At 28.6% G+C, this 24,731-nt stretch overlaps 1 protein-coding gene across 1 annotated transcript in view; it reads left to right on the forward strand.

Moving 5' to 3' along the window:
• Positions 1-24,731, forward strand: part of bent (projectin protein bent) — a gene marked incomplete in the record, with an annotated part of 246,334 nt that overhangs the window by 181,350 nt on the left and 40,253 nt on the right. Inside the window, 22 exon segments of the mRNA XM_067045412.1 lie at positions 604-736; positions 1,068-1,248; positions 2,666-2,810; positions 3,174-3,296; positions 4,423-5,004; positions 6,129-6,269; positions 8,001-8,165; positions 8,242-8,377; positions 9,047-9,213; positions 10,331-10,612; positions 11,442-11,625; positions 11,722-11,873; positions 11,950-12,049; positions 13,701-13,852; positions 14,572-14,853; positions 15,664-15,963; positions 17,758-17,939; positions 19,800-19,920; positions 23,007-23,285; positions 23,363-23,468; positions 24,106-24,311; positions 24,388-24,560. Of these exon segments, the coding sequence (XP_066901513.1) occupies positions 604-736; positions 1,068-1,248; positions 2,666-2,810; positions 3,174-3,296; positions 4,423-5,004; positions 6,129-6,269; positions 8,001-8,165; positions 8,242-8,377; positions 9,047-9,213; positions 10,331-10,612; positions 11,442-11,625; positions 11,722-11,873; positions 11,950-12,049; positions 13,701-13,852; positions 14,572-14,853; positions 15,664-15,963; positions 17,758-17,939; positions 19,800-19,920; positions 23,007-23,285; positions 23,363-23,468; positions 24,106-24,311; positions 24,388-24,560 (4,292 nt within the window).

Here is a 24,731-nt window from a genome sequence, read left to right on the forward strand (position 1 = left end):
TTTTTGTTTTGAGTACATAAACAAGAAAAAAATATTGTTTTTAATAAATTTTATCAATTTATTTATTACTCCACTCAAGGAGTGGGATAATAAAAAATAAACATGTTGAAATTCAATAGATATTTTTAATTTTTACCTTGTTTAAATACTAAACAACCTCAAAAAATCTTAATCTACTTTCATGAAGTATTTAGGACATACATAAAATTATTGTTCCTAAATTAAATTATGTTTGTTTATGTTCTAATCCTTTAACATGAATCTATTTGACATATTTCTACTAACTTATTCTGTCTTTAAAATTCATAATTCCAACAAGAAGTTGCATGGAAAGTTCAATAATATGGATGAGTTCTCATTATTTGCCTTATCCAAATTTCATAGCTCTATTTTAAATGATCTAACATTAGTCCTGCTCTGCTGTGAATATTATTTTTATCACAATCCCCTAAATTTAGTTTAATAAAAACCAGAAGAACCTTTTATAATAAAAAAAAGAAAAAAATACATCTTTTCAAAGAATGACCCGTATACAAATGCATGCCTACAATTTTATTTGTAGTAGTAGTAACACATTAAATCATCAATTTAAACTTGTTACAGTTGCTCCTAGAATAGATAGAAGAAATCTAAAGGATATTACCCTCTCCGCTGGTTCTTTGCTCAAATTTGATGCGAATATCATTGGTGAACCACCTCCAACAGTTGAGTGGAGATGTTCTCTGAATCCAATCAAGTAAATTTTAATTAAAATATTTATATTATTAAATAGTTATTTAGTTAGTGAAGTAAATAAACTACTTTACAAAATGTTATAGCTGATTTGATTATAGACAAGTTATGTGATTCTCATCAAAATTAATTTAAAAATTTCTCAATTATGTTAAATTGACTTTTAAAACTTTTTTATTTTAGGTTTTAATTGACTGATGTTTTTAATACCTTAGCTATGTCTCAAATCATCTGAGTTGTTTTGAAATACTTATTTATAGTAAAACTCCAATAATTTTAATATTAAATATTTACTTTTTAAAATTATCTGTACAGCAAATTTGGAATGTTTTTAGGAACAGCAAGACTGTTACAATTGAAAATGTAGATTATTATACAAAGCTTACTATAAGACCAGTATCAAGAAATGATTCTGGAGAATATGTTGTTACAGCAACTAATAGCTCTGGAAAAGATCAAGTCACTATCCAAGTAGTGGTAACTGATAAGCCTTCGCAGCCTCAAGGTCCATTACAGGTATATTTTATCATAGAAAGTTCTGTCTTAAAGTTTAAATCTGCTGCTTATGTTGGAAATTAACACATTAACTGGCAACTACAAAATATTTCGCATATTTTACTAAAGATCTACCTGTGAATTGTTCATTTATCTAAAAACATGGTTTCCTCTTGAAAATCTTGATGAACATCATGCTGAATTTCTTTGCACAACAGCTGACTTTTGCAAAAAAAAACTCGCTGATATGGAAGCAGGCTTAATTGATTATGTTTGATTTTTAATTAAACCGGAATCATAGCTATTTATTTAATTTGGCAAATGATTTTAATAGTTCATCAAAGGAAATGCTAAGTTGGTTAAATTGTTTCATTATAATTAAAATTACCCATCAACTTAAATTTCAATAAAAAATTGTCAATAACAATATTCTGTTTCTTTAAATCCTATTAATTTTTTTTCCACCATTAAAATTAGTAAATTGTCAAGGTAATAATGAGAAATAATGTGATACCTTAACCCGGTACTGGTCGTACCCTTCCGTGAGACATGATTGGTTGTGCATGATTATTTCTCTGACATCAATTTTTTCATACAAGTTCAAATCAGAAAGCAAAAAATTGGTTTAGGATAGTATAATTGAATGATAATATGAACATGAATGGAGAAATGAGTGTTTTATGTAAGCATTGTCGTTAAAAAAAAAAAATGTTTACTTCTTATGATTAAAAAAATAATGTTACAACAAAAAATTTTATCTTTATCATCACACCATGAACAATATGCTCACACCACTGATTTTTCATACCCAATTTTTTTAAGCATGAGCCAGGTCAATATCCTCACTCAGAAACTAATTCCTCTCTTATATAGATCTATGAAACTTAAATAAAATCCAATTAAAAATAATGGAATGAAGAAAAATGTATATGAATATTACTCCAAGCGCAACAAACACTAGTTTAAATATAAGATAATATTCATAAAAATAGTGGTAGTTGTGTCTCTCATCTTTCAGAAGAAAGTTTACAGTCAAAAATTTATTTTTTCAGTAAGCTGTAAAACCAAATCTGTTTGTCTTATAAATTACAAAACCTAAAATTTAAATTTATAATTGTAAGGTTAAATATGAACTCCTTTGAGTTATAAACACTTTGCAATCAGGAGTGGTGATAGTATACAATTTCAGGTTTTAAAAAAAAATTGAATTTGAGGTACTCATAGATTACTCTAATAGGGTAATCTTGTTTTTAAACATCATGTTAGTCTCAGAAATTGTTTAAATGTTGAAAATATTTCATTTTAAATAGTTATAACACATTCTTTTTACAAATAAAATTATCAAATTCGAAATATTCTTGATAAGAAAATTAGCCACTAACTTTAAGATATTAATATTTATAAAATTTATTTAAAACAATATATATATTGATACCAGGTATCAGATATACATAAAGATGGCTGTCATCTGAAATGGAAGAGGCCAAAAGATGATGGTGGAACTCCTATTGAATATTATGCTGTTGAGAAATATGATCATAGTAAAGGAACATGGGTTCCTTGTGGGCGTTCTACAGAACCAAGTCAGTTTTACTTCCTAGCAATATCATATAGTATCCATATGCATTTCATAATTAATTAGCTTTAAAATTAAAAATCATTAAAACTCAAACTTTACTTTGTTTTTTAAAGTTATGTTATTAGCTAGTTTTAAGTTATTAGTATTGATGTTACTTGTATTTCTTCCTTATATCATTTATTATTACCTTATTCTCTACATCTATCATAGTAAAAATATATTTATTTCAACATATAAGATTTGTCACGCATGCTATCTTAACTATAATTAAATTTGTCATTGTAATTGTTTTTATAATTAAGAACAAGATTGTTTTTGCTTAAAAAACTATATGTGAGGTCTCTCTTTAATTATTATAATATTGCAGATTTGGATGTTACTGGCCTCACTCCTGGAAATGAATATTCTTTTAGAGTTTTTGCTGTAAATTCTGAAGGTGAATCAGAGCCATTAGAAACCGACACATCAATTATTGCTAAGAATCCATATGGCAAGTATTATTTATTTAAACATTTATACTGAAGATAAACGAAATTCCTAAATAATGTCTCAAATTTATACAAATATACATACATAAATACATAAACACATATATATTGTATTAACATAGGATGTGTTTATTGGGAGGAAGTTGATAAAAACTTCTCTAATGAAATATTCACATGAGAAACAAAACACTTCAATTTAAATGGGTGGACAAGTTTGGTATCAGAAGGGCCAATCGTAGCCAAGCAAGTTGAAGCACTAACTTTGACTGGCTCGTGACTGCAGCAGCACCGGGTCAATCCGGCCTGGGAGGGTGACTTTTATTTCTGTGGTAGTCCCATGAAATTAAAATTTGACCCCCCCATGTTGGTTAGAATAGAGGGTTAACCTATAGATAGCTCCCCTTCCCACCATATGTCAGAAATGACTAGGAAGGGGGTCAATAAAAAAAAAAAAGTTTCTTATTGTACAAAACTTGAAACAAGTGTTTGGTCAATAAAAATTTTGGTTACAGTGAATCAACCTCCAGATATTTCTCCTAGTTATGGAGGGGATGGAAACATATGCATTTAGAACAATTTGACCAATTTAATTGGAAATTATGTTTTGGTTTTTTAGCCTGATTGATATTTACAGTGTGGTAAATCAGCTGAACTCTTTGGGGGTAGGAGATTTCATCAGCACTTTGGATTAAATCATCCGATTTCAATGAAATTTTGAACTCATGCTTCTTATGGACCTAATAACTGTTTTCTAGGTAATTCAGTAATAATATATGGAGGTAAAGGAGTAGTGTTCTGTAGCTCTACATACCAAATTGGCTGATCTCCCCTCATGTGTCTTATTACTGTAATGAAAATTCCTCTTTGGGAAATCAGCTAAATAGATAACATCAAAAGATAGGGTTCATCAGCACTTTAAAACAACAGCATAGCTTGATCAAACTTGGTTTACACATTTTTTATAGGCCTTTTATCAGTTTCTTATTATTAAATCAGCTCTTTTGGGGAGAGGGGTTTATGTTTTTAATTAATTCAAATATTAGTTTTATTGTTTTTATTAATTAATCAAAATATTTTCCATTATTGGTGGATCATATCAGAATATATTATGTTTACTTACATTTTTAGATGAGCCGAGCAAACCACAAGATTTGGAAGCAACAGACTGGGATAAAGATCATGTTGACCTTAAATGGGCTCCTCCAGTAAAAGATGGAGGATCTCCAGTAACTGAATACATTATTGAGAAAAAAGATAAATATGGAAATTGGGAAAAGGCCCTTGTTGTTCCTGCATCTCAAACTTCTGCCACTGTACCTGATCTCATCGAAGGAGAATCATACCAGTTTCAAGTCAGAGCTGTTAATGCTGCAGGACCTGGTGAAGCTAGCGATCCAACTCCTATTATCATAACAAAACCAAGAAATTTGGCTCCAAAAATAGATCGTTCAACATTAGATGATATAACAATAAAAGCTGGGCAGGCATTTAAATTTAATGTAAAAGTTAGTGGTGAACCTATGCCTACAACATCATGGCTTCATGGTACACTAGAAATAGTTTCAAGAGGCAATCTTAAAGTTTCTCACTTTGATTATGGCACTAAAATTAGTGTTCGTATGGCCACTAGGAAAGATTCAGGAAAATATAAAATCATTGCAGAAAATATTAATGGAAAAGATATTGCTGAAGTTAAAGTCACAGTCCTAGGTAATATAATTTTGTTTTATGTTTAACAAATAACTGTTTGAATATTTTTTTTTTTTTAGATTTACTTGAATTATTTAAAGTTCTTAATTAATTAATTAAGTTTTAATTAATCATTGATAAAATTTTACTAATTATGTGGAGAAGTAAAGTAATAAAAAATATGTTGTGTTTGGTTATTTTCACTATTAATATTTAAATAGTTTAACCTGATGAAAACATTTGTCGAATATTCAGTAAAAGTGGTCCTCGATTTTCAATTAATTTCCCAAAACTCTTCAATAACCTATACTACATTATATCTGCATATTTGAAAATTAAACCAATAGGTGACAGTTTAATTTTTTTATTTTTTAGTCATATTAAGAATCCATAAATTGTTTTTCAATTTATCAAAATTTCTCTTTAGGATCTCTAGCTGCAAAAATGTAGATAGTGTCTGAAGCTGTGATTCTTTATGAATGCTAGATTAGATTGCTAACCGATGCCCTTCTCTCCTGGTGTCACTTATGTTTTGCAACAAATTAATTAAACAAAACGGTATACATTTATAAAAATAATTTTAAAAAATAAAAATCTTATAAGTACCTATGCTATTACTTTTACAAAATTATTCATAAAATAAATAAAAAATATATTATAAAATTAAAATAATAATGAATATATCATATAACAGCAGCCTGATTCATCTTTAGATGTTAAAAATTCTTTCTTTATTTTTTTAACGACCAAATAGTACATAACATTTATTTATAAATATTTATTTTAACTAATCTCTCATATTTATAAAACTTCTGAGAATATTAAGGTGGTAATATTACCTTGTGTTATACGCTAGTTTGTCTCACAAATATAAAAAGTAATTATATTTCCTTTTTTGACGTTAAACAATAATGGTTCATTTTAAAAATAAATTCACATCTCATTGTCTGGCCTAATTTATGAAGATTGAATATTCACTGTGCTGGGTATTCATGAAATGCCACTACTTAAGAATGTAGTGACCGCTACCTTCAATAGCGTTCTACAATCTATATGTTAAATTATATCAAGAGATGTTTATATAAATGTATCATAGTGTGCTAAATTTAATGGTTATTTTATTAATGATACTTTTATAATTTTAGACAAACCTGGTGCACCAAATGGTCCCCTCAAAGTTTCAGAAGTTCATTCTGAGGGATGCAAACTTTCATGGTTACCACCAGATGATGATGGTGGCTGTCCAATTGAAAATTATGTAGTAGAAAAACTTGATGAAGCAACAGGTAATCAATTTATACTTAGGATAGTTGTATTCATATGATGACTTAAATTGCATGTCGTGAAAAAAAAATCTATTAGACTACACCCAAATAATAATAATATTGTCAGACTTAGTATCCATTGCTGTCATATTCTAACCTTTTTATAGTGAGAAGGTTAGGTAGGGCTGGACATGTTATTTGAAGGATAAAGGAGAAATTCTTAGTGATGTTCTTGAGTATAGGAATGAATGAACCAAAAGGAGGTTGGAACCAGACTAAGATGGATAGATATAAGGGTAGATGACTAAAGGATCCTTTTCAACTTACCAAACTGAAAGGTGTTAGCAATGGATAGTGCTGGATAAGGGAAGCTTCTAGAGGATACCAAGACCCACGCCCTAGGTTGTAGTGCCAATTAGATATACTTAGCGATCATTCAATAAATAGGTCTTTATAGAAATTTTGTCCTAGAATTCAAAAAGTAATGTAATGTTTCAGAGAAGTGATTATCACATCGCTGTTAGAATAGATAGAATATAAAAGAGAATCGTAGAGAACTTTCTATAATAGAATAGAAGGAGAACTTTATTCTGAAACACTATCTCCCCTAAGAATATCAAGATACTGAACAGAATTATATTTACCTCTGGATAAAAAAACAATATAATGAACATTTTAAATCAACAGTTTATAAAGAAAAAATGATTTGTAAATAAAATAAATAACGCCTGATAAATAAGAAATATAATAATTCTCAACGAATTGATGGAACTAGAAAATATATGCATACATATTGAAGTATAAATTCATATATCTACATAAAAACACACATTTTTATATGAGAAAAAAATTATATCCATCTATAAAAATAGTAATCAGAAGTAAAAAAATCTTGAGATTCATACATTACAGATCTGTATGAAAATTTATAGATGAGATAGATACAAATCCTTATTCAAATAATTCTAAGTAGTAAAACTAAAATCTAATAACATAATACCATATTTAGCCTGCATCTGTCCTAATTTGAATAGGAAGGTTTTAAATTCACATAGGAAAGGGGGATTCTGGATTTTAGGAGATAGAGAATTTCAGAAGATGGTTGAGTGGATACAAAATGAGTATTAAAATAATATAGATTTATGTTAAGGGCATACAAGTTAGAAGGCTGAAATCTTGTGGGCTAGGAATGAATTGAGGAATGATGGATGAAAAGAGTGGTGGTTGTCAATTATTACTACTTTTATTTTTTTTATGTAAGTAAAGATAGTACGGCAATCATTAATATTTAAGTAATTTTATGGAATTTATTACTTTAGGGAGTATTCATTGGAATTTGTTTGATCAATTGGAACCAAAAGCTAACTTTAGATCCAGAAATGAAGATAAACAATAAATATCTTTCAAAAATTGGATTAATGACATGCCTAGTAAGAAAAGAAATGGAGAAGTATTTATTACTTGGGTATAAATTTATAATTTTGTACTTATAAAGTATTAAGATAAATATACTTATTACAAATAGTAGTTAAATTTGAGGAATGTTTGTATTGAGTGGTTACAACACATACTCTTCAAACAGATAATGAATCTAATTGAGTACTGAATGATGTTTTTCCCTTTCAGCTCTTTATTTTCTGGCATTTAAAAGTGAATTGATGTGCTCATGATGTGTAAATGGTATCAAAACTAAAACTAATTATTAATTATAAAAGTTAACAAAATTTATAATCACAGCCAATGTTGTTACAGGACGCTGGGTTCCAGCTGGAGAAACCTCAGGCAGAGAAACTTCATTGGAAGTTACAGGTCTTCAACCTAGACATAAATACAAATTCAGAGTGAGGGCAGTGAATAAGCAAGGGAAATCTGAACCATTAACCACACAGCAAGCAATTGAAGCTAAGAATCCATTTGGTTTGTCAAAATATATTAGTTAAAATGCTTGATAAATTTATCAATTGATCTATTAATATCATATTTATTTCTATAGATGAACCAAGTAAACCTGGTACACCCATCATAAAAGATTATGATAAGAACTTTGTAGAACTTGAATGGGAAAAACCAGAGTCAGATGGAGGATCTCCTATCACTGGTTATATAATTGAAAAGAAAGAAAAATTTAGGTTTGTTTTTTCTATTTAAATTTCATAAGTTGTTAAATTACAATTTATTGACTAATATTTAGAAAACTTTTAAATTCAATTTCTCTCCGTAAAATTAAGGATGGTAGAGTTAATGTTTATCTATGCTAATACTTTTTATAGTACTTACTTCAAAACATTAATTAACTCTTTTAGTTCTGAGCAAGGATATATCATTTTTAGTCATACTATTCTTTTGATTGGCACTAAAAGTGTTAAATATTCCAATTTTATAAAAATATGTTCTAAACGAGATTTATATTTATTTATCAATAAATAATTTTGTTGATTTAAGGTAAATATGCATGTTTATTTGTCACATCTTCATCATCATCATTTTATTTGTCATATCTTGTGTAATTAAGGCTTGTGCCTGGAATACTAATTTCTGTTAATTATTTTTTAAATCTCCTATATCTTGTAATTATAATTTAAATTTCATTTTGTGACCTATAATGAAGGAGGATTCTTACATTAAATGATAAAAAATTAATGACAATAAATATTCATATTAAAAAACCTATAAAATTCAAAATGTTGTGTTAATATATATTTAGCTCTCTTGATTTAATAAATATGAAATTTAAAATATATTCTGCAAAGTTATGCATATTAAATTAATTTAAATTTCTCATTTAATTTTAATTACAGCAATAACTGGGAGCCTTGTGCTGAAGTACCTGGGGATAAAACTTCAGGAATTGCACCAGGACTGATTGAAGGAAGTGAATATGAATTCAGAATAAGAGCTGTAAATAAAGCAGGACCAAGTGAACCAAGTAGCCCTAGTCAATCCATTATAGCAAGAGCCAAAAATAGTATGTAATCCTTAATCTTTTACTTAGATAATCATATAATTTCATTTTAATTTTTGGATTTTTAAATGACTTGTGACTTAGTTATTTTTTTAATGTAATTTCTTTAATTACTAACATACTCATATGAATTTAGTGCAGAAAGATAGATAGACATGTTAGCTTTTTTTTTTTTAGCTTTTGTGTTTTAAAATTTTCATGACATTTTTGCACCATAATATACTGTAGGCAATCTTTTCATATCAATTCACTGCAGAATTCTGGATATTTTTTATATTCTGAGCTTTGGAAATTAAATGTGGATTTTTGGCAGTATCTCTTGAATTGTGATCCGTCATAAACCCTACGGATTCGTTTGCATGAATGGACCTTCATTTTATCTTCAAATGTTTTCAATTCTTTTCTATTGATTTTTTTTTTTAATGGTTACATTTTAATGAGAAATGTATTATTCTATTTATCACAATTTCTTTTATAAACAAGATAATTTTTATACAAAATCGTTAGTCAACAGGTACTATAGAATTTGATTTAATGAATAGTAGTTTTAGTGACACAAGGTTGTCCTAGTGACCAATGCACCCTATAGGTGACCCTTTGTTTTAATTTATCTCTGAAGCTTTATTTTTAATCTGTAATAGGAAATTTTGTCATCAGTTGTACCAAAAAATATCGGCCTAAGTATAAATAAATTGAGTACTTATGTTTTTTTAGCCATATTAAGTCAAAACATAACACAAGTAGTCAACTGAACCATTAAATAGAAAACCACTGAACTTGAAAAATTATATTGTATACCCACTATTGATTATGTTCCATCTTAAATAGTTTCAATTGAACATATTTAAGTTCATAAGGGCTTATAGTGAATAAGAAAACATCACTATAAGCCCCAAAATATGTTTTGTTTTCTGTATAAACCGGAAATAATGACCCCACTCTGGTGAAATGTGTTTTTGTAAATAAATGAACAAGCATTATTAAATTCACAATTGACAAAAACGAAGTTTTATGAAAATTATAATTACAATGTTTAGTTTATCATTGAAAATTAATTAATTATTGAACGCATAATTTAATCTTTTGGAGTAATTAATATTTAATTATTTTATTTTTTTAGTGGCCCCTAAAATTGATCGAAATGCTATGATGGATGTAAAAGTGAGAGCTGGACAAAACATTGACTTTGATGTACCAGTTTATGGAGAACCCCCACCATCTAAAGAATGGACAATAAAAGGAAATCCAATCATTAGCAATGAAAGAATAAGAGTTATAAATGAAGATTATAGAACTAAACTGAAAATCATTGATAGCAAACGCAGTGATTCAGGTCCTTGCACTCTGTTTGTCAAGAATATTAACGGCACAGACACTGTAACAATAAACATTACTGTACTAGGTAATAATTATGTTTGTTGTAATTAGATCATTCAAGCTTTTATTTTACACATCTTAATTTTTTCAAGAAAATTCATAAGGTATAAAGCATAAATGACTAAGAATAAATTTTACCTTGTAATTTGTAGTCAGTTAATACCTGATATAATAATAAATGAACTTATTTTAGACCTCCTCCTGCTCCCCTTTTATTAAAACTTGGTGTTCCTCACTCTCTCCAGCCCTTTTCTCTACCTCTATTAATGTTATTCCCAATTCCATTCACCTCAAACAGAACTAGTTATATATTGATAACTTCTAAATTTACTAATCCTTTTATCAATAAGATATTGATAGTATTAGTGCATGAGATAAAAACAATGAACTGAGGTTGAATGTTAAAAAAAACTTTAAAAACCTTGGAGTAATTTGCGGTCAACATCAGTTCTAGAAAAACCATATTTCTCATATCATCTGAAAATCAATTACTATCCTTAAACAGTTCTGAAATTTCGTGATATAACCTCAAAAAATGGGCAGATCCTAGCTCTTTCTCATTTTCTTTCACTTTGATTATGATATTCATAAATTTCCATATCTCACTTCCTTCAAACACTAGTATTTCTCCACCTACTCAATTATTATTTTTTCACAGATATGTTAGAATAAAGGTATACGTTTGTATTATAAGTTAAAAATAATTATTATGTTATATGTTATAATGTCTAGATAAGCAAAATTATTTCTTTTAAGCAATTATTATCTCTAAATGTAGAAAATGTATGGTAGTCAGTGCTTATAATTTGTTAAAAATTATAATATATGAATTAACTCATTATTTTTATTGTCAGATGTTCCACAACCCCCAGAAGGACCATTAAGTCCTTCAGAAATCACCAAAAATTCATGTTTACTTCAATGGAAACCACCACGTGATAATGGTGGTTCAGATATTACACATTATATAGTTGAAAAAATGGACAGCGATAGTCTTCGATGGGTTCCTGTTGGTGACAGTTTTAGTACTAAACTGAGGTACATTGTTCAAAATTTATTTCATTAATCTCACTTGTTTATGTTAATTTTTTTTAAATTGTAATGGTTTGTTACATTTTATTGAATTTTTTGTAGAGTTGAGCATCTTATAGAAGGGCATAATTACAATTTTAGAATAAAGGCAGTAAATAAAATAGGTGAATCATTACCACTTACAGGACAGTCACCGATAACTGCAAAAGACCCTTACAAAAAACCTGAAAAGCCTGGAACCCCAGTAATTAAAGGTTATATTGCTTCTGATATTCTGAATACATAACTTTATGATTGTATCATTATTCTTTAAATTATATTTCTGTTTAGAATATGGAAAAGAGTCAGCAACTATTCAATGGACTCCTCCCAAAAAAGATGGTGGTTCACCCATTACTGAATACATAATTGAAAAGAGGCCTCTTTTTGGGTAATTTAATTCACTTATTCACTTATTCAATTTTTAATCCTTATTTAAAATATATTGCAATTTAATTTCACGTCAAAATCAAAACTTTAATAGCTCAAACCTCAAACAATTATTTATGGGTTTTGACAATTTGCAGAATATCCAACAAAAATATAAAAAACAAAATCATTTGAAAATTCAATTTTCCATAAAGATCCGTCATCATAATTTAGTATCCTTGACAGGTCAAGGAGACTCGAGAGCCTTTCACAATAATGAGGATCAATATCCTGCTAAATTGGATATACCCCTATTATGAAAATATTTTAGGGGACCACCAACCTTAATCCAGAAGAGGAAAGAGCCCAGATTTTCAGCCTAAAGGAAGTACTCAAAAACAATATGAAGTACATCAGAATCCTTATTTTCTATTTCAAAGCAGACTCTATGTAAAGAATCTGTAATGGGAAGATAGAGACTATAAAGAAAACAGGGGTATGGTTATGAGAAAACTTATAATTGCTCTGTGTATAAGGGATGTATACTTAAATTAAAAAGAGCCAACGAAATTGGCCCTTCCAGGAGTATTCCTTATAAGACCTAGATAGGCCTGGTTTGGCTGACACTGATATTAACTTTCATGATGTTTTTACATGGGAGACTTTCTATCACTTTTCCTTGGTCAATTGAAACACCCTCGGCTTCCACAGTTCTCAAAATATTACTATGACCAATGTTGTCAAATGCTTCTGTCACATACAATAACACTACAACAGCATATTCCTATTTGTCCTTAGCATCTTTCAGAAAAGCTTTGATGACACATGAATTCTCATGACACCCAGGTTGTCTAATCACAAAACCTCTCTGATTTGGGTGAAATAAAATTTGCTTTTGAAACTCATGGCCAAAAACTTTTTCCATGATTCACCTTAAAATGGGAGATACGTAATGAGTCTCCAAGAAGATATGTCATTATTGGCACCGTTTCCTTAATAAATTAAAACTGTCGGCCTGCAACAGATAATTTATGGGATATAGCAGATATTGTATATCCTTCTTACTATTTGTGTTATGACCATAAAAAAATGACAATCGCTAACATGATTTTAGGCTCCTTCTAAACCATTGAACTTGCAAAAGACATTGATTTTTCCACAGTCCCCATTCCTCAGTTCATCTACAGAGTTCATTATCAAGCCTTATGCCAAAATATGCGTAATAGACTGCGTTATTTACTTGTCTTTCCTTAGCAAAATTCTTAAATTCTACAAATATTTTTGAACACATTTGGGCTATTCAAACACTTGCAAGAAATTATTTCTGAAGGAATTGATTGAATTAATCTCTCTTACCAAAAGAAATTTTCCTTTTCCCCTAATAAATGTTTCTTTTATGGAATTTATTTTTAACAAAAACAAGATCTGACACCAGCACAAAGAATTACTTTTGGGGTATGTAAAAATTACAAAATATAGAAAATCATGTTATATTGTGCTATTATTTCCATTCAAATATTTGTTGTATCATTAAAAATTAGCTATTACTGTATAATCAAAAGTAATCTCTCTCTCTCTCTCTCTCTCTCTCTCTCTCTCTCTCTCTCTCTCTCCCCCCTCCTCACACCCTCTCTATGTATATATGTATGTATGTATATATATTATTTTTTCAGCAATTGGGAAAAAGTTTGTGAAGTTCCCGGAAAGACAACAGAATGTGCAATAGGTGGATTGAAAGATGGAGAAGCTTATGAATTCCGTGTGATACCAGTCAACAAAGGTGGTGCTGGTGAACCTAGTGATCCTGTTATCAAGCCAAAATATGGTATATAATATATTATATCACAATTTGTATTTATTGAGTATTTATTTATTTTGGTTATACCACACTGTGTAATTTTATGTATTCTTTTTAATGTTTAGCTTGACATTAGTTAATTTTAATTATAAACAAGTACTAAGGATATCTCGTTTTTGTTTTCATAATGTTCTGTAGATTCTGCAATCATTATTCCATTTTTAAGAAGCTCTTTTCATCTTAATTAATATATAATTGATTTTTAACAGACAACCATTACATAATATTAGTATAGACATTGTAAGACTGAACAAATCGGCTGTTCATTCTACTTCCATTTTGGAACTATCATCATTAATAGTTCCTTATGGAAAACTCCCATTGACATAGCGATCTAGTCCCACATACATATATTTTGGTCTGAACAATGACTTTAAAATAACTGAATAACTATAAGAATAATTAGTGTTTACTTTGTTTTTTGAAATAGTATGTACTCATAGTAGAATCACTTTTTTCATGCACATTGATTAGTTTAAAAAACTACTATTTACTCGTCTGCTATGTTTCAAATGGTAGGTGAATTATTTTTCACCTTTTTCATATGATAGCTGTCTGAGATATTGCTATTTTAAAGATAAATATCAAGGTTTTGTATAACTTATTCAAAAATTTTCTTTAAAAGTTAAAAATGATTTTTTTAAAATAATAGTCACTTCAATTTTATTGTTCATTTTATTTTTTAGTTGAGCCTCATATTGACCCATTAGCTATGCAAGATATTACAGTCAGGGTTGGTCAGCGAATTAATTTTACAATTCCATTCGAAGCGTCACCGATACCTAAAGCTAAATGGGCTATCAACAATAAAGAAGTGCACATAGATAGCAGAATCGATATAACAACATCTTCCAGTGAGGCCATTTTAGACATTCCTTTTGCAGTGAGATCTGATACTGGTGCTTACAGCGTGACATTAGTAAATGAATTAGGCTCTTGTAAAGCATCTGCACAAGTAAATGTTATTGGTATGTATCATAACTTGATATAAAATTTATTCCACATATATTTAAAATTGCAATGCTGCCTAACCACTTCTGATGTTACTGATATGTGTGTGTGAGACTTCATATTATGTGGTCATCTATCACAATGTATAAAAAATGTGTTTTTTATGTTGTTTTTTTATTATGTTTTGTTACTCTGTTTTTATTTGGCTGCTATGGAAACATCATATAATTAAAACATCTTACTCCAAAATTTCATTTATTTAATATTAATAGAAAATTAAATTGAAAATCATACATATTTAATATTGTTTTAAGAAAAGTTCAGAATATCTGACTCTAAGAGAAAACATTTCTAATTTATACTAGAAATTCAATTTCTAGTTTAAACTATAATAAAATAAAAAATGGAACATTTAAAATGTATAATCTAAAATTAATTTTAATATTAAAAAACATTAAATAAAAAAATTTTAATTGTTATTAAATACTTGGTCATAGAGTCTTGATTGTAGTTCACAGTAATTCCTCATAATTTATTTGCCACTTCTGAATTACATACATTTAAATTAACTTAATTTTTATATTATATTATTGTATGGTGGGCAACACTGCTATTTAATTACTTTGAAGGTTGCTGTTATGGTATGCTTGTGGTTTCATATTCTTCCTACTGAGATTGTAAATGTATTTTTCTTTTAATATATATTTATATTTTTGGTTCCATTTTGCATTCAGTTTTTATTACTCATATTAATTTAATATACTCAGTATTTTTTGTCAATTCTTTATTATCTTTTTTAATTCTATTGTATTATATCTGTTTTATAGATCGACCTTCACCACCTAAGGGTCCTTTAAGTGTATTCGATGTTTCTAAAGAAAACGCACATCTTTCATGGAAGCCACCAGATGATGATGGTGGTTCACCAATTTTACATTATATAATTGAAAAGATGGATACTTCCAGAGGAACATGGTCAGATGCAGGAATGTCCCCTGCCTTGAATTTTGTAGTTGAAAGGTTGATCCACAAAAAAGAGTATTATTTTAGAGTAAGGGCTGTGAATGCTGTTGGAGAATCTGATCCATTGGCAACATTAACTGCAATAATAGCACAAAATGAATATGGTAAGAAAATCAATAATTTCCTTTTTGTAATAATGCTTAAAAGCCATTCCCTATTTTGAATCATCCATTGCATCTTGAACATGGAATATTTTTAATTCATGCACTAATTTTCAATGTTAGTTCAGGGCTTGTTATGTCACCAAGCATCTAGTTTTGCATCAAGTAGCCTTTGATATTGAAATTATCTCCCACTCTTCTTATCTTGATGCAAAATGTGTTACAGTGAAACCACTCATAATGGACACCTCTCCCTACAGACAATTTTTAATTGTCCTGGGGCCTAGAAGTATAGGAATTTAGGCCCCTCTGCAATGGACATTCCTCTAATAGATGCACACAGCCAAGTTTTAATCATCAAGAAATACATTTGCCCCTTTGAATGAATTCTTACAAAATATTTAAAATTAAGAAAAATATATTTAATAGTTTAGTAGTTGTTTATATAAGTAGTTACATATTTATATTTAAATATGTACATGATTACTTAATTGATTAAACCCTGGAATCCTTTAGACCATGCCCTAACTGAACTAGTGTAGCTAGTGTACTGGGAAACAGTATTGGTCAGCAAGTCAGACTAAGAAAAAATCAAATATAGGAGATATTGTTGGGTCCTAATTGAACATTTGAAGTTTAATAAAGATACTCACAATATTAACTGATTAAGTGACCATCACTGTTACCCAATTATGCTATGCTTGTTCAGTTAGAACACAGCTTTAGATTAGACATTGGGCTGTCATAAAATTTCATCATCTGTCTCTGTCTCTTGCAATTTCTTTAACTGTGGACCACGTCTAACCTGCTTTTAGTGCCTCCTTTTTCATGGGATGCCTGCAAGTCTCTCATCTTTTCCTGCCTTTGCTGGCCCGCAGGAGCTCCAGTCCAGGCTCTATTGAATTATATTAATATGATATTTTCTGAGAGTGTGCCCTAACCATACCCATTTTTTAAGATATACTACCTTGTTAATTGGTTCTTGCTCAGTTAATTTCCAAAGTTATAGTTTCAGGCCCCCATACTCTCAATATATATTTCTTATATAATGCAGAAATATAAAGACGTACCTATTTTTAAGTTTTTTTTTTTTAATTAATAAAACATAAAGCCACAATACTGTTATCATATCAATGACACTGATTTTTTTTTAAAAAGAAAAAAGTAAAGAAAGTATATTTCAATTAAAAAAAAAAAAGAAAAAAAGAAGTTATTGCAAAAATTGGAAAGACTCAAAACGTGTAAGTTTTGAAAATCAAAAGATATCAAGAAATATTGAAATCTTACTTGACATGTGAGAAAGGAAAAGCCAAGTGTTTCGTGGTGAAACTTGTACATTTCTTCTCAGCAGACACCTTCTGGTGGTGACAAATCCATCAGACCCATGGCTGGCCATTATAGAGGGGTGTCACTGTATTTTCTTTGAGAGCTTGACCTTAAGGATTCTTTCATTCCTGATTCAATTCTACTTGATTTTCCCTGAGTAATGAGTAAATAAAATGAAGAATATGTGTAAAAGTTGAAAAATTATCAACTTAAGCTTTACAATAGACTTTCAAACATACATTTCTTTGATCAGTGTGCCTAATAAAATTAAATATATATTCATATAAACACATAATTAATTCTTATTATGAATATGAATTAGTTTGTTTTATACTGTAATCAAAAATATGCACATTTGTAAATCACAAAATTTGAATAAATTTTTTTTCTGTGCATGTGCGTACATACATATATATGTATGTACACACACACACACACATAATACATTCCTATATAGAAATGTGTTTGTAGATGAACCAGAAGCCCCAGAAAAACCAAATATTATTGATTGGGGAGAAAACTTTGTAGAGATTGAATGGACTGCACCAAAATCCGATGGTGGTTCACCTATATTAGAATATATTGTACAGAAAAAAGAGAAAGGAAGTCCATATTGGTCGAATGCTGTCAGTGTTCCTGGAAAAACAACCAGTGTAAGTAAAATTGTGTATATTTTTTATATTTAAAGAATTGTATTCTCCTTTACAGGAAATTATTATTGTAGGAAAGGAATTCAGCATTTGATTTTTCAAAAAGTATTTGCATATTTTCAGTATTATCAAGAAATACTGAATGGTGATAGAAATAAAACAAGAAGATTCCTCCCCCCTCTTTAGACATTTCTCCTGCATAAGCAGACTATCTAAATCTACCCCTCAGTTAACTCGGAACCCCTGGAAGGTGGAAATATTTCATCATGGTCATTTTTATCTAAATCAGAAAGTGGGTTGATAGTTCGCTTCATTCGCTGATTTATTAAAATTTGGCAGTGTAACAAACATCATGACTACAAAATCATTGAATTTTTAGTTCATAGTTTCCTATATCCATTTTCAAATATAATTGTGTGATAGTTGATATTTTTTCATTCTTCACCACTAATTTGCTCATATTTTTTCTGATCAATGATTTTTCATAATATGAATGAAAACATAGCCTATAATATGGCACCACATCTTTTTAATTAAATTAAAATCTAAGTGGTATGGAGGTAATCTTAAAAAAAGGAAACAGTTTTCCTCTAAAATGTTATAATTTAATATATATTTATGGCTATAAAATTTTATTGTTTCATATAATTATGATTTTAACTTAATTCAACTTAATAGTTTTCCTTTAATTATGCTTCTAGGAGACTATCAAGTTGAGATTTCTTATTAGAAAGAATTTTCGCATATTTGAGAACCCAAGTTCAGATAAAATAAGTAAATGATAGAACACGTCTTCCATAGTTTTTGTTCTGGACATTTTTCAAGAGTAACCTTCTCTGTATTTTTAAAAATCCTTATGGGAGCTTCAACTGCCTCTTCTTATAATAGTTATATAGGTTAATTGACTACAATAATTCCATTTTGTATACACTGATTGGCATTGGATTGGAACGTTCACTAGCATCATAAAAATCAACCTTGGTTCTTCTGGAACAAGATGTGTATTTTTTTTCTTTCTCTCCCTTGAAATTAATTATATTCATACTATCATTTTTTATGTAGGTAATAATAAGTAAATGGCGGATAATTTGTTTCAAAGAACTTTCTTAAACCTCAGTGGCTTAACGAAATTTTTATTTAAGCAAACTTACTTTTGTGATGAAATAAATATAATTATAATGTTACGGGAGGTAATTAAACTAGAGCAAATAAAAATAAAAATAAATAAATATCTTGATAAAATAAATCAGTTTTACAATAGCCCATGACGAGAATTGGAAGAAGACTTTGGTAAATGGGCTTGATTCTTGATCTTACATTAATCTGGGGGATAAAGTGTGGTCAGCACTGTGATCCAACATGATTTATTCCATGGGCTAGTTACTTTTTTGTTAAATTTGGGGGGATCCTGTGAGCATTGTTCAAACTGCAGTTTCTATTTTGATAAGGCTCATTCATTTTCCGTAATGAGAAAACATATATTTAACTTATTGACTTCCAACAACTAGATAACTTGTAGTTTGTGTTATTGCCTAGGATACCAACTATGAGTTACCTCATGATTGTTTTGCTTAACATATTTGAATAACTACAATGAAGTTTGTATGTATTGGGTAATATGTTAAGTAAAAACAAAAACTGTGAGATAAGTCATAGAAATAATACTAACTAAGAGTTATCTTGTGGTCAGCAGTCAAGTTGTTTAAATGTCAAATTTGTGACAGGAGTATGAGAGATTTATATATTATATTATATAAATTATTAATTTATACACGGCATACAAAATTTTAAAAAGTAATGTAGATATATTTTTTGCTTGAAGATCTATTTTTTTCAGTTTTTTTTTTCTACTAAATGTTTTAGGCCAACATTGGTGATTTGATAAAGGGTCATGAATACGAATTTCGTGTAATTGCTGTAAATAAGGCTGGACCAAGTTTACCAAGTGAACCAACTGAATCAATAATCACAAGACAAAGATACTGTAAGTTTATAAAACTAAATATATACATAAGAAAGCTTTTCATGATACTTAATTGTTTTAAGGTTTTTATTTTTCCAAGCCAAATTTAGTGTCTTATAAAGGGTACATGTTACATGCATAGTTCATTATCTACATTTGCTAATGCTGGTTTACTTTAGTTATTTTATAATCAATATAAATTGAAAATGAAACAAAGGGGAAAACAGTTGGAGGTAGAATCAGAAACGAAACATACAGTGAGGTAATATATTGTTTTAATGTGAGCCAATGTTTCTGATTAAGTTGTAATCCTTCGTGAGGACTTAGAAAATAAGATAAAAGAATGATTGAAAAGTAAATTTCAGAACTTTTAAACCTGTTTCCTGTTCATGTGTACTACTTGCACTTCACATTTCCGTAGTCACCTCTAAATGGCTTACCATGAATAGACCATTTTAAATTCTTCATTTAGTCATCTTATGTCATTAAATTAAAAAATGAATGTATATTCTTACTTAAAGGACAGAGTGACCCATCAGTGGGCCACCATTATTCTTATTCAAGGGGTAATTGTTTTAATCTTTTATTTAATTTATTTGTTTGTTGAAATTTACATCTATAATACATAAATATACAACAAGTACATCTTATGTGAATTAAGTTACAATGGCATGATGCAGCCTTGTAGAGAATCTACCCATTGTTAAAACTCCAAGTTTTTAGAGTAGAAAGTCTTGAGGTCATCTTTTCAGACACCTAGAAGGATTATAAAGTATTGAAGAGGAAGCTCAAGTCAATATGTCCAAACATGTAAATGAGTCTTTTGTAATTATATTTTATTTTAAATACTTAAGTTTCTATTAGAAATATTTCATAAACAGAAACAAATCTATTGTAGTAGAAGTAAACCTATCAATTGCCGAAGCTCCACATTCACAAAGACTGATCACATTAATATTATGTTTCTCTAAAACATACTTCAGCTCTGTTAAGTTAGTCGATTGTTAGGCATCCAATGTTCCAAAAAAATAACTTTAAACTTGGAGTTGTCAAGGCCTTCAGAAAGGCTGTTTGCACTTGATATTATAGTTATTTTACTCACAGTTTTCATATTCGATGGGCTGTTGTGAGCAATGGTGCTCAATTAGCACAATACAGGGAGCATATTTATCACACAGACACAAAAACGATTACTCTGTGATGAACCTCTTAATAGCATCATGAATAATATGTTTGGATCTTATGAAGGAATAAATTATAATTCAATTGTAACCAATTGTTAATGTAATATATGTACACCAAATAAACTTTTGCCTGGATATCAACTTAGAATTGATTGTTTTAAATTTTAATTCTCTTTTTAATTAATATTTATTCAAACATTTTTAATATTTGTATTCACCAACTTAACAATTTTGGTCTGATGGCTAACAAAATAACAGCTTTAAGAAGAAATAAGAACTATTTTTTTAAATTCAGTAAGTACCTCCATATAATTCTATAATTATTTCAAGTATGAAATAATTATAGAATTATTTGATCACATAATAGAATGTTTGAAAATGCCTTAATGCAATAATAGAATGTTTGAAAATGCCTTATATCCAAAATAGGCTAAACATTACAAAGTAATGTTATTATGTTATAATCTTATTTTATTGGATGTTTTTTTAATATATTTATTTTGGTAATATTAGTAGTTCTTTCCTTTATTTTATAAAAGATTAGTTCTATAAATATTTTAGAATCCCATTTAAAAAAAAAAAAATACCTAAATAAAGTGATATTTCACAGATAAAAAGATTTTTTTTTATTTCTCATTTTGAAATTATTTCCTTTTATTTTTCAAATTAAAAAATATATATATCAAGATACACATAATTGATGACTTGAATGTAGTGCAAAAGAAATACTCTTATATATATATATATATATTGATAAAAAAAAATTACAGAAATAAATTATGACCTAACATATTAATACAATGTCTGATAGAATATGGGTATTCCAAATGCTATTTTGATCACTTTCACTTAACAGATATTGTCACTTGCCTCTGGGACAAACATGATGTAGATTCAAACCTATTCTCTACAACCACAAAATGTTGGAAAATTACATAAATAAACCGTTTTAAATTTATTAAGACATAGTGGCCATTTTGTAAAAAACACATCTCTTGTGTGTTTTCAAACAATACAAAAATCTCTTGACGGACTTCATCGGAACTGGTTATGATCGATGAACGAAAGTAACTGAACATATTAGTGTTCTGTCGATGTTATTTGTTGATGTTTTTATTTACTCACCTTTTCTTTTCCTTTATTAATTTCACATTTGCAATTTTCATTTCATTTTTTGTTACTGTTGGTCTTTATCAACTTTATTTTTTGTAATGAATAATTCTTTATAATAATTATGAATCAGATTTATTCATTATTCTTCTCCCTAAACATCTGTTTCACCTTCTTTGTGTAGTAAATAACTTATGTAAATAAGCATATATAAATGCAAATCATGAGTTATACGTGTAATATGTACCTTTTTGAAATACTATGAGAATAATTTTTACTATAAGAAATATAAAATATGCATGTACTATTAGGTAGTATATCTTCCTCCAATCTAATTCATATAGTCTATCTTCTTCCAGTAGTATATCTTACATTAAAAAAATATTATAGATGAGCCATTTCAATGTTGTCAAAGTTGTCCATATGGAATAATGGAATAATATAATACAGTTAAAATACCGAAGTCTTAACATAAAGATGATAAATTAACACATAATGAACTATTTAAAAAAAAAAAAAACATCATGTTTACCATACTTAAGCAACAGATGTTAGATTAACTAATCATAGTTAATGATTTGTAAAGTATCTATATTTAGCCTAATTTATTTATGTAGTTATGTAGTAATTTATCTACTCTAATAAATGCTTTGTTTTAAAATATATATTAAAATTTACACCTCATTTATTAAATATGCTGATATATATTGATAATCCTATTGATAAGTATTTATTCCTTTGGGTTCTTTCTCATACAAACTGTATGTATTGTATTTTAAAATTTAATTTTTGCCTTTACTCTATATATTACAGTGGCACCGAAGATTATAACTCCTTTGAATGATATGGTTGTAAAAGCTGGCACCATTTTGCATATAGCTATAGATTTCGTTGGTGAGCCAGCTCCAGAAGCAGTATGGACAATAGGTAGCAAAGAATTATTGACTGATTCAAGGACAACAATATCTTGTATTGGTTATCATACGATTGTTCATACTGTTAACTGTAAAAGAACTGATAGTGGGTTATACCACTTATTATTAAGAAACAGCTCAGGGATAGATGAGGGTTCTATGCAAGTAAATGTTCTGGGTAAGTTTAATTTTATTCAATTTATTTAATTTAATGTTGTTTTATTTTTATAAACTGGTTTCATTCTGTTTGATCAGATCGACCTGGTCCACCAAGAGCTCCACTGGAATATGAAGATATTACCTCTTCCAGTGTGACATTATCTTGGAATCCTCCAGCAGACAATGGTGGTAGTGAAATTACGTGAGTAGTGATTCTTTAGAAAAAAATAGCATTTATTTATATAAGTAATAAGTTAAGTTAAATGAAAAATATATTTGGGAATGGTTAGAAATGGTTTCTTTTAAGAATCAAAACCTAATAGATAAAAGTCCACAGAAAATTGATGTGCTCTGTTAGATTGGGAATCTTAGTTCCACATATAATTCCTGGGTCTACTTCAATTAGAAAACAATATCTAACAATAACCAGGCTATAAATAAGACATTTAGAGTGTTAACCACACTTACTTCCCAGATCATAATGTTGCAAATCATGTACTTTTACTAGGCCCTTCATAATTAAATTCTTGTAATGATAATCTAGTATAAGTAATTTATGTTCAACTAAATTTAATAATTGTGTAATACATCATTTTTATGATTTACATATTTATTGTATAACTTCTTTTCCTTTTATGAAACAGAATTCTGAAGTTTATTCTTAAGTTTTCATATTAATTGTTACTTTGTAGAAGTGTTTTGTATTTTCAGCTGAAGCCAATTGAAGTATGTAGTAAAATATGTATCATTATTAGTTAGTACACTACTGAAGTTATTCTAACTAGTTTATTTTATTACCACTAACTGTGGCTAGCCTATGATTTAATTTTTTTTTCTAGAAATTACGTTATTGAAAAAAGAGACTTGTCACATGGAGGAGGTTGGGTACCTGCTTTAAGTAATATTAATCCATCACAAAATCACGCCACTGTTCCAAGATTACTGGAAGGAACAACATATGAATTTCGGGTAATGGCTGAAAATCTCCAGGGGCGCTCAGAACCATTGGTGACTTCTAAGCCAGTTGTTGCCAAAAATCAATTTGGTAAGGAATCTGTCATAATTTACTTTACATTGTTATTATTGAGCTAAAAAAATTAATTTGCTAATTGATAATTCAGATACACCTGGAAAACCTGGCAAACCTCAAGCTATAGATATAAACAAAGATCAAATAACATTGAAATGGACACCACCCATAAGTAATGGAGGATCACCAATCATTGGATACAATGTAGAAAGAAGGGAAAGAATGACAAGTAAATGGGTCAAGCTTACAAAAGACCCAGTTAAGGTAAGTTTGATTTAAATAATTTGTTCTCATTTGAGTTCTAAAATGCAATACCATCACTTTATTTATGCTCATGATACAAGACATTCATTTCTCTTCTATGTCGTTGGTCAATAATTATCAATTGAAACCATAAGAAAAAGTATTACTGTTTTGTACTTTACTTTTATATAT

This window comes from Halyomorpha halys, unplaced genomic scaffold (genome assembly GCF_000696795.3).
Source record: "Halyomorpha halys isolate HHAL.00 unplaced genomic scaffold, Hhal_1.1 Scaffold1088.1, whole genome shotgun sequence".
NCBI classification, from domain to species: Eukaryota; Metazoa; Arthropoda; class Insecta; order Hemiptera; family Pentatomidae; genus Halyomorpha; species Halyomorpha halys.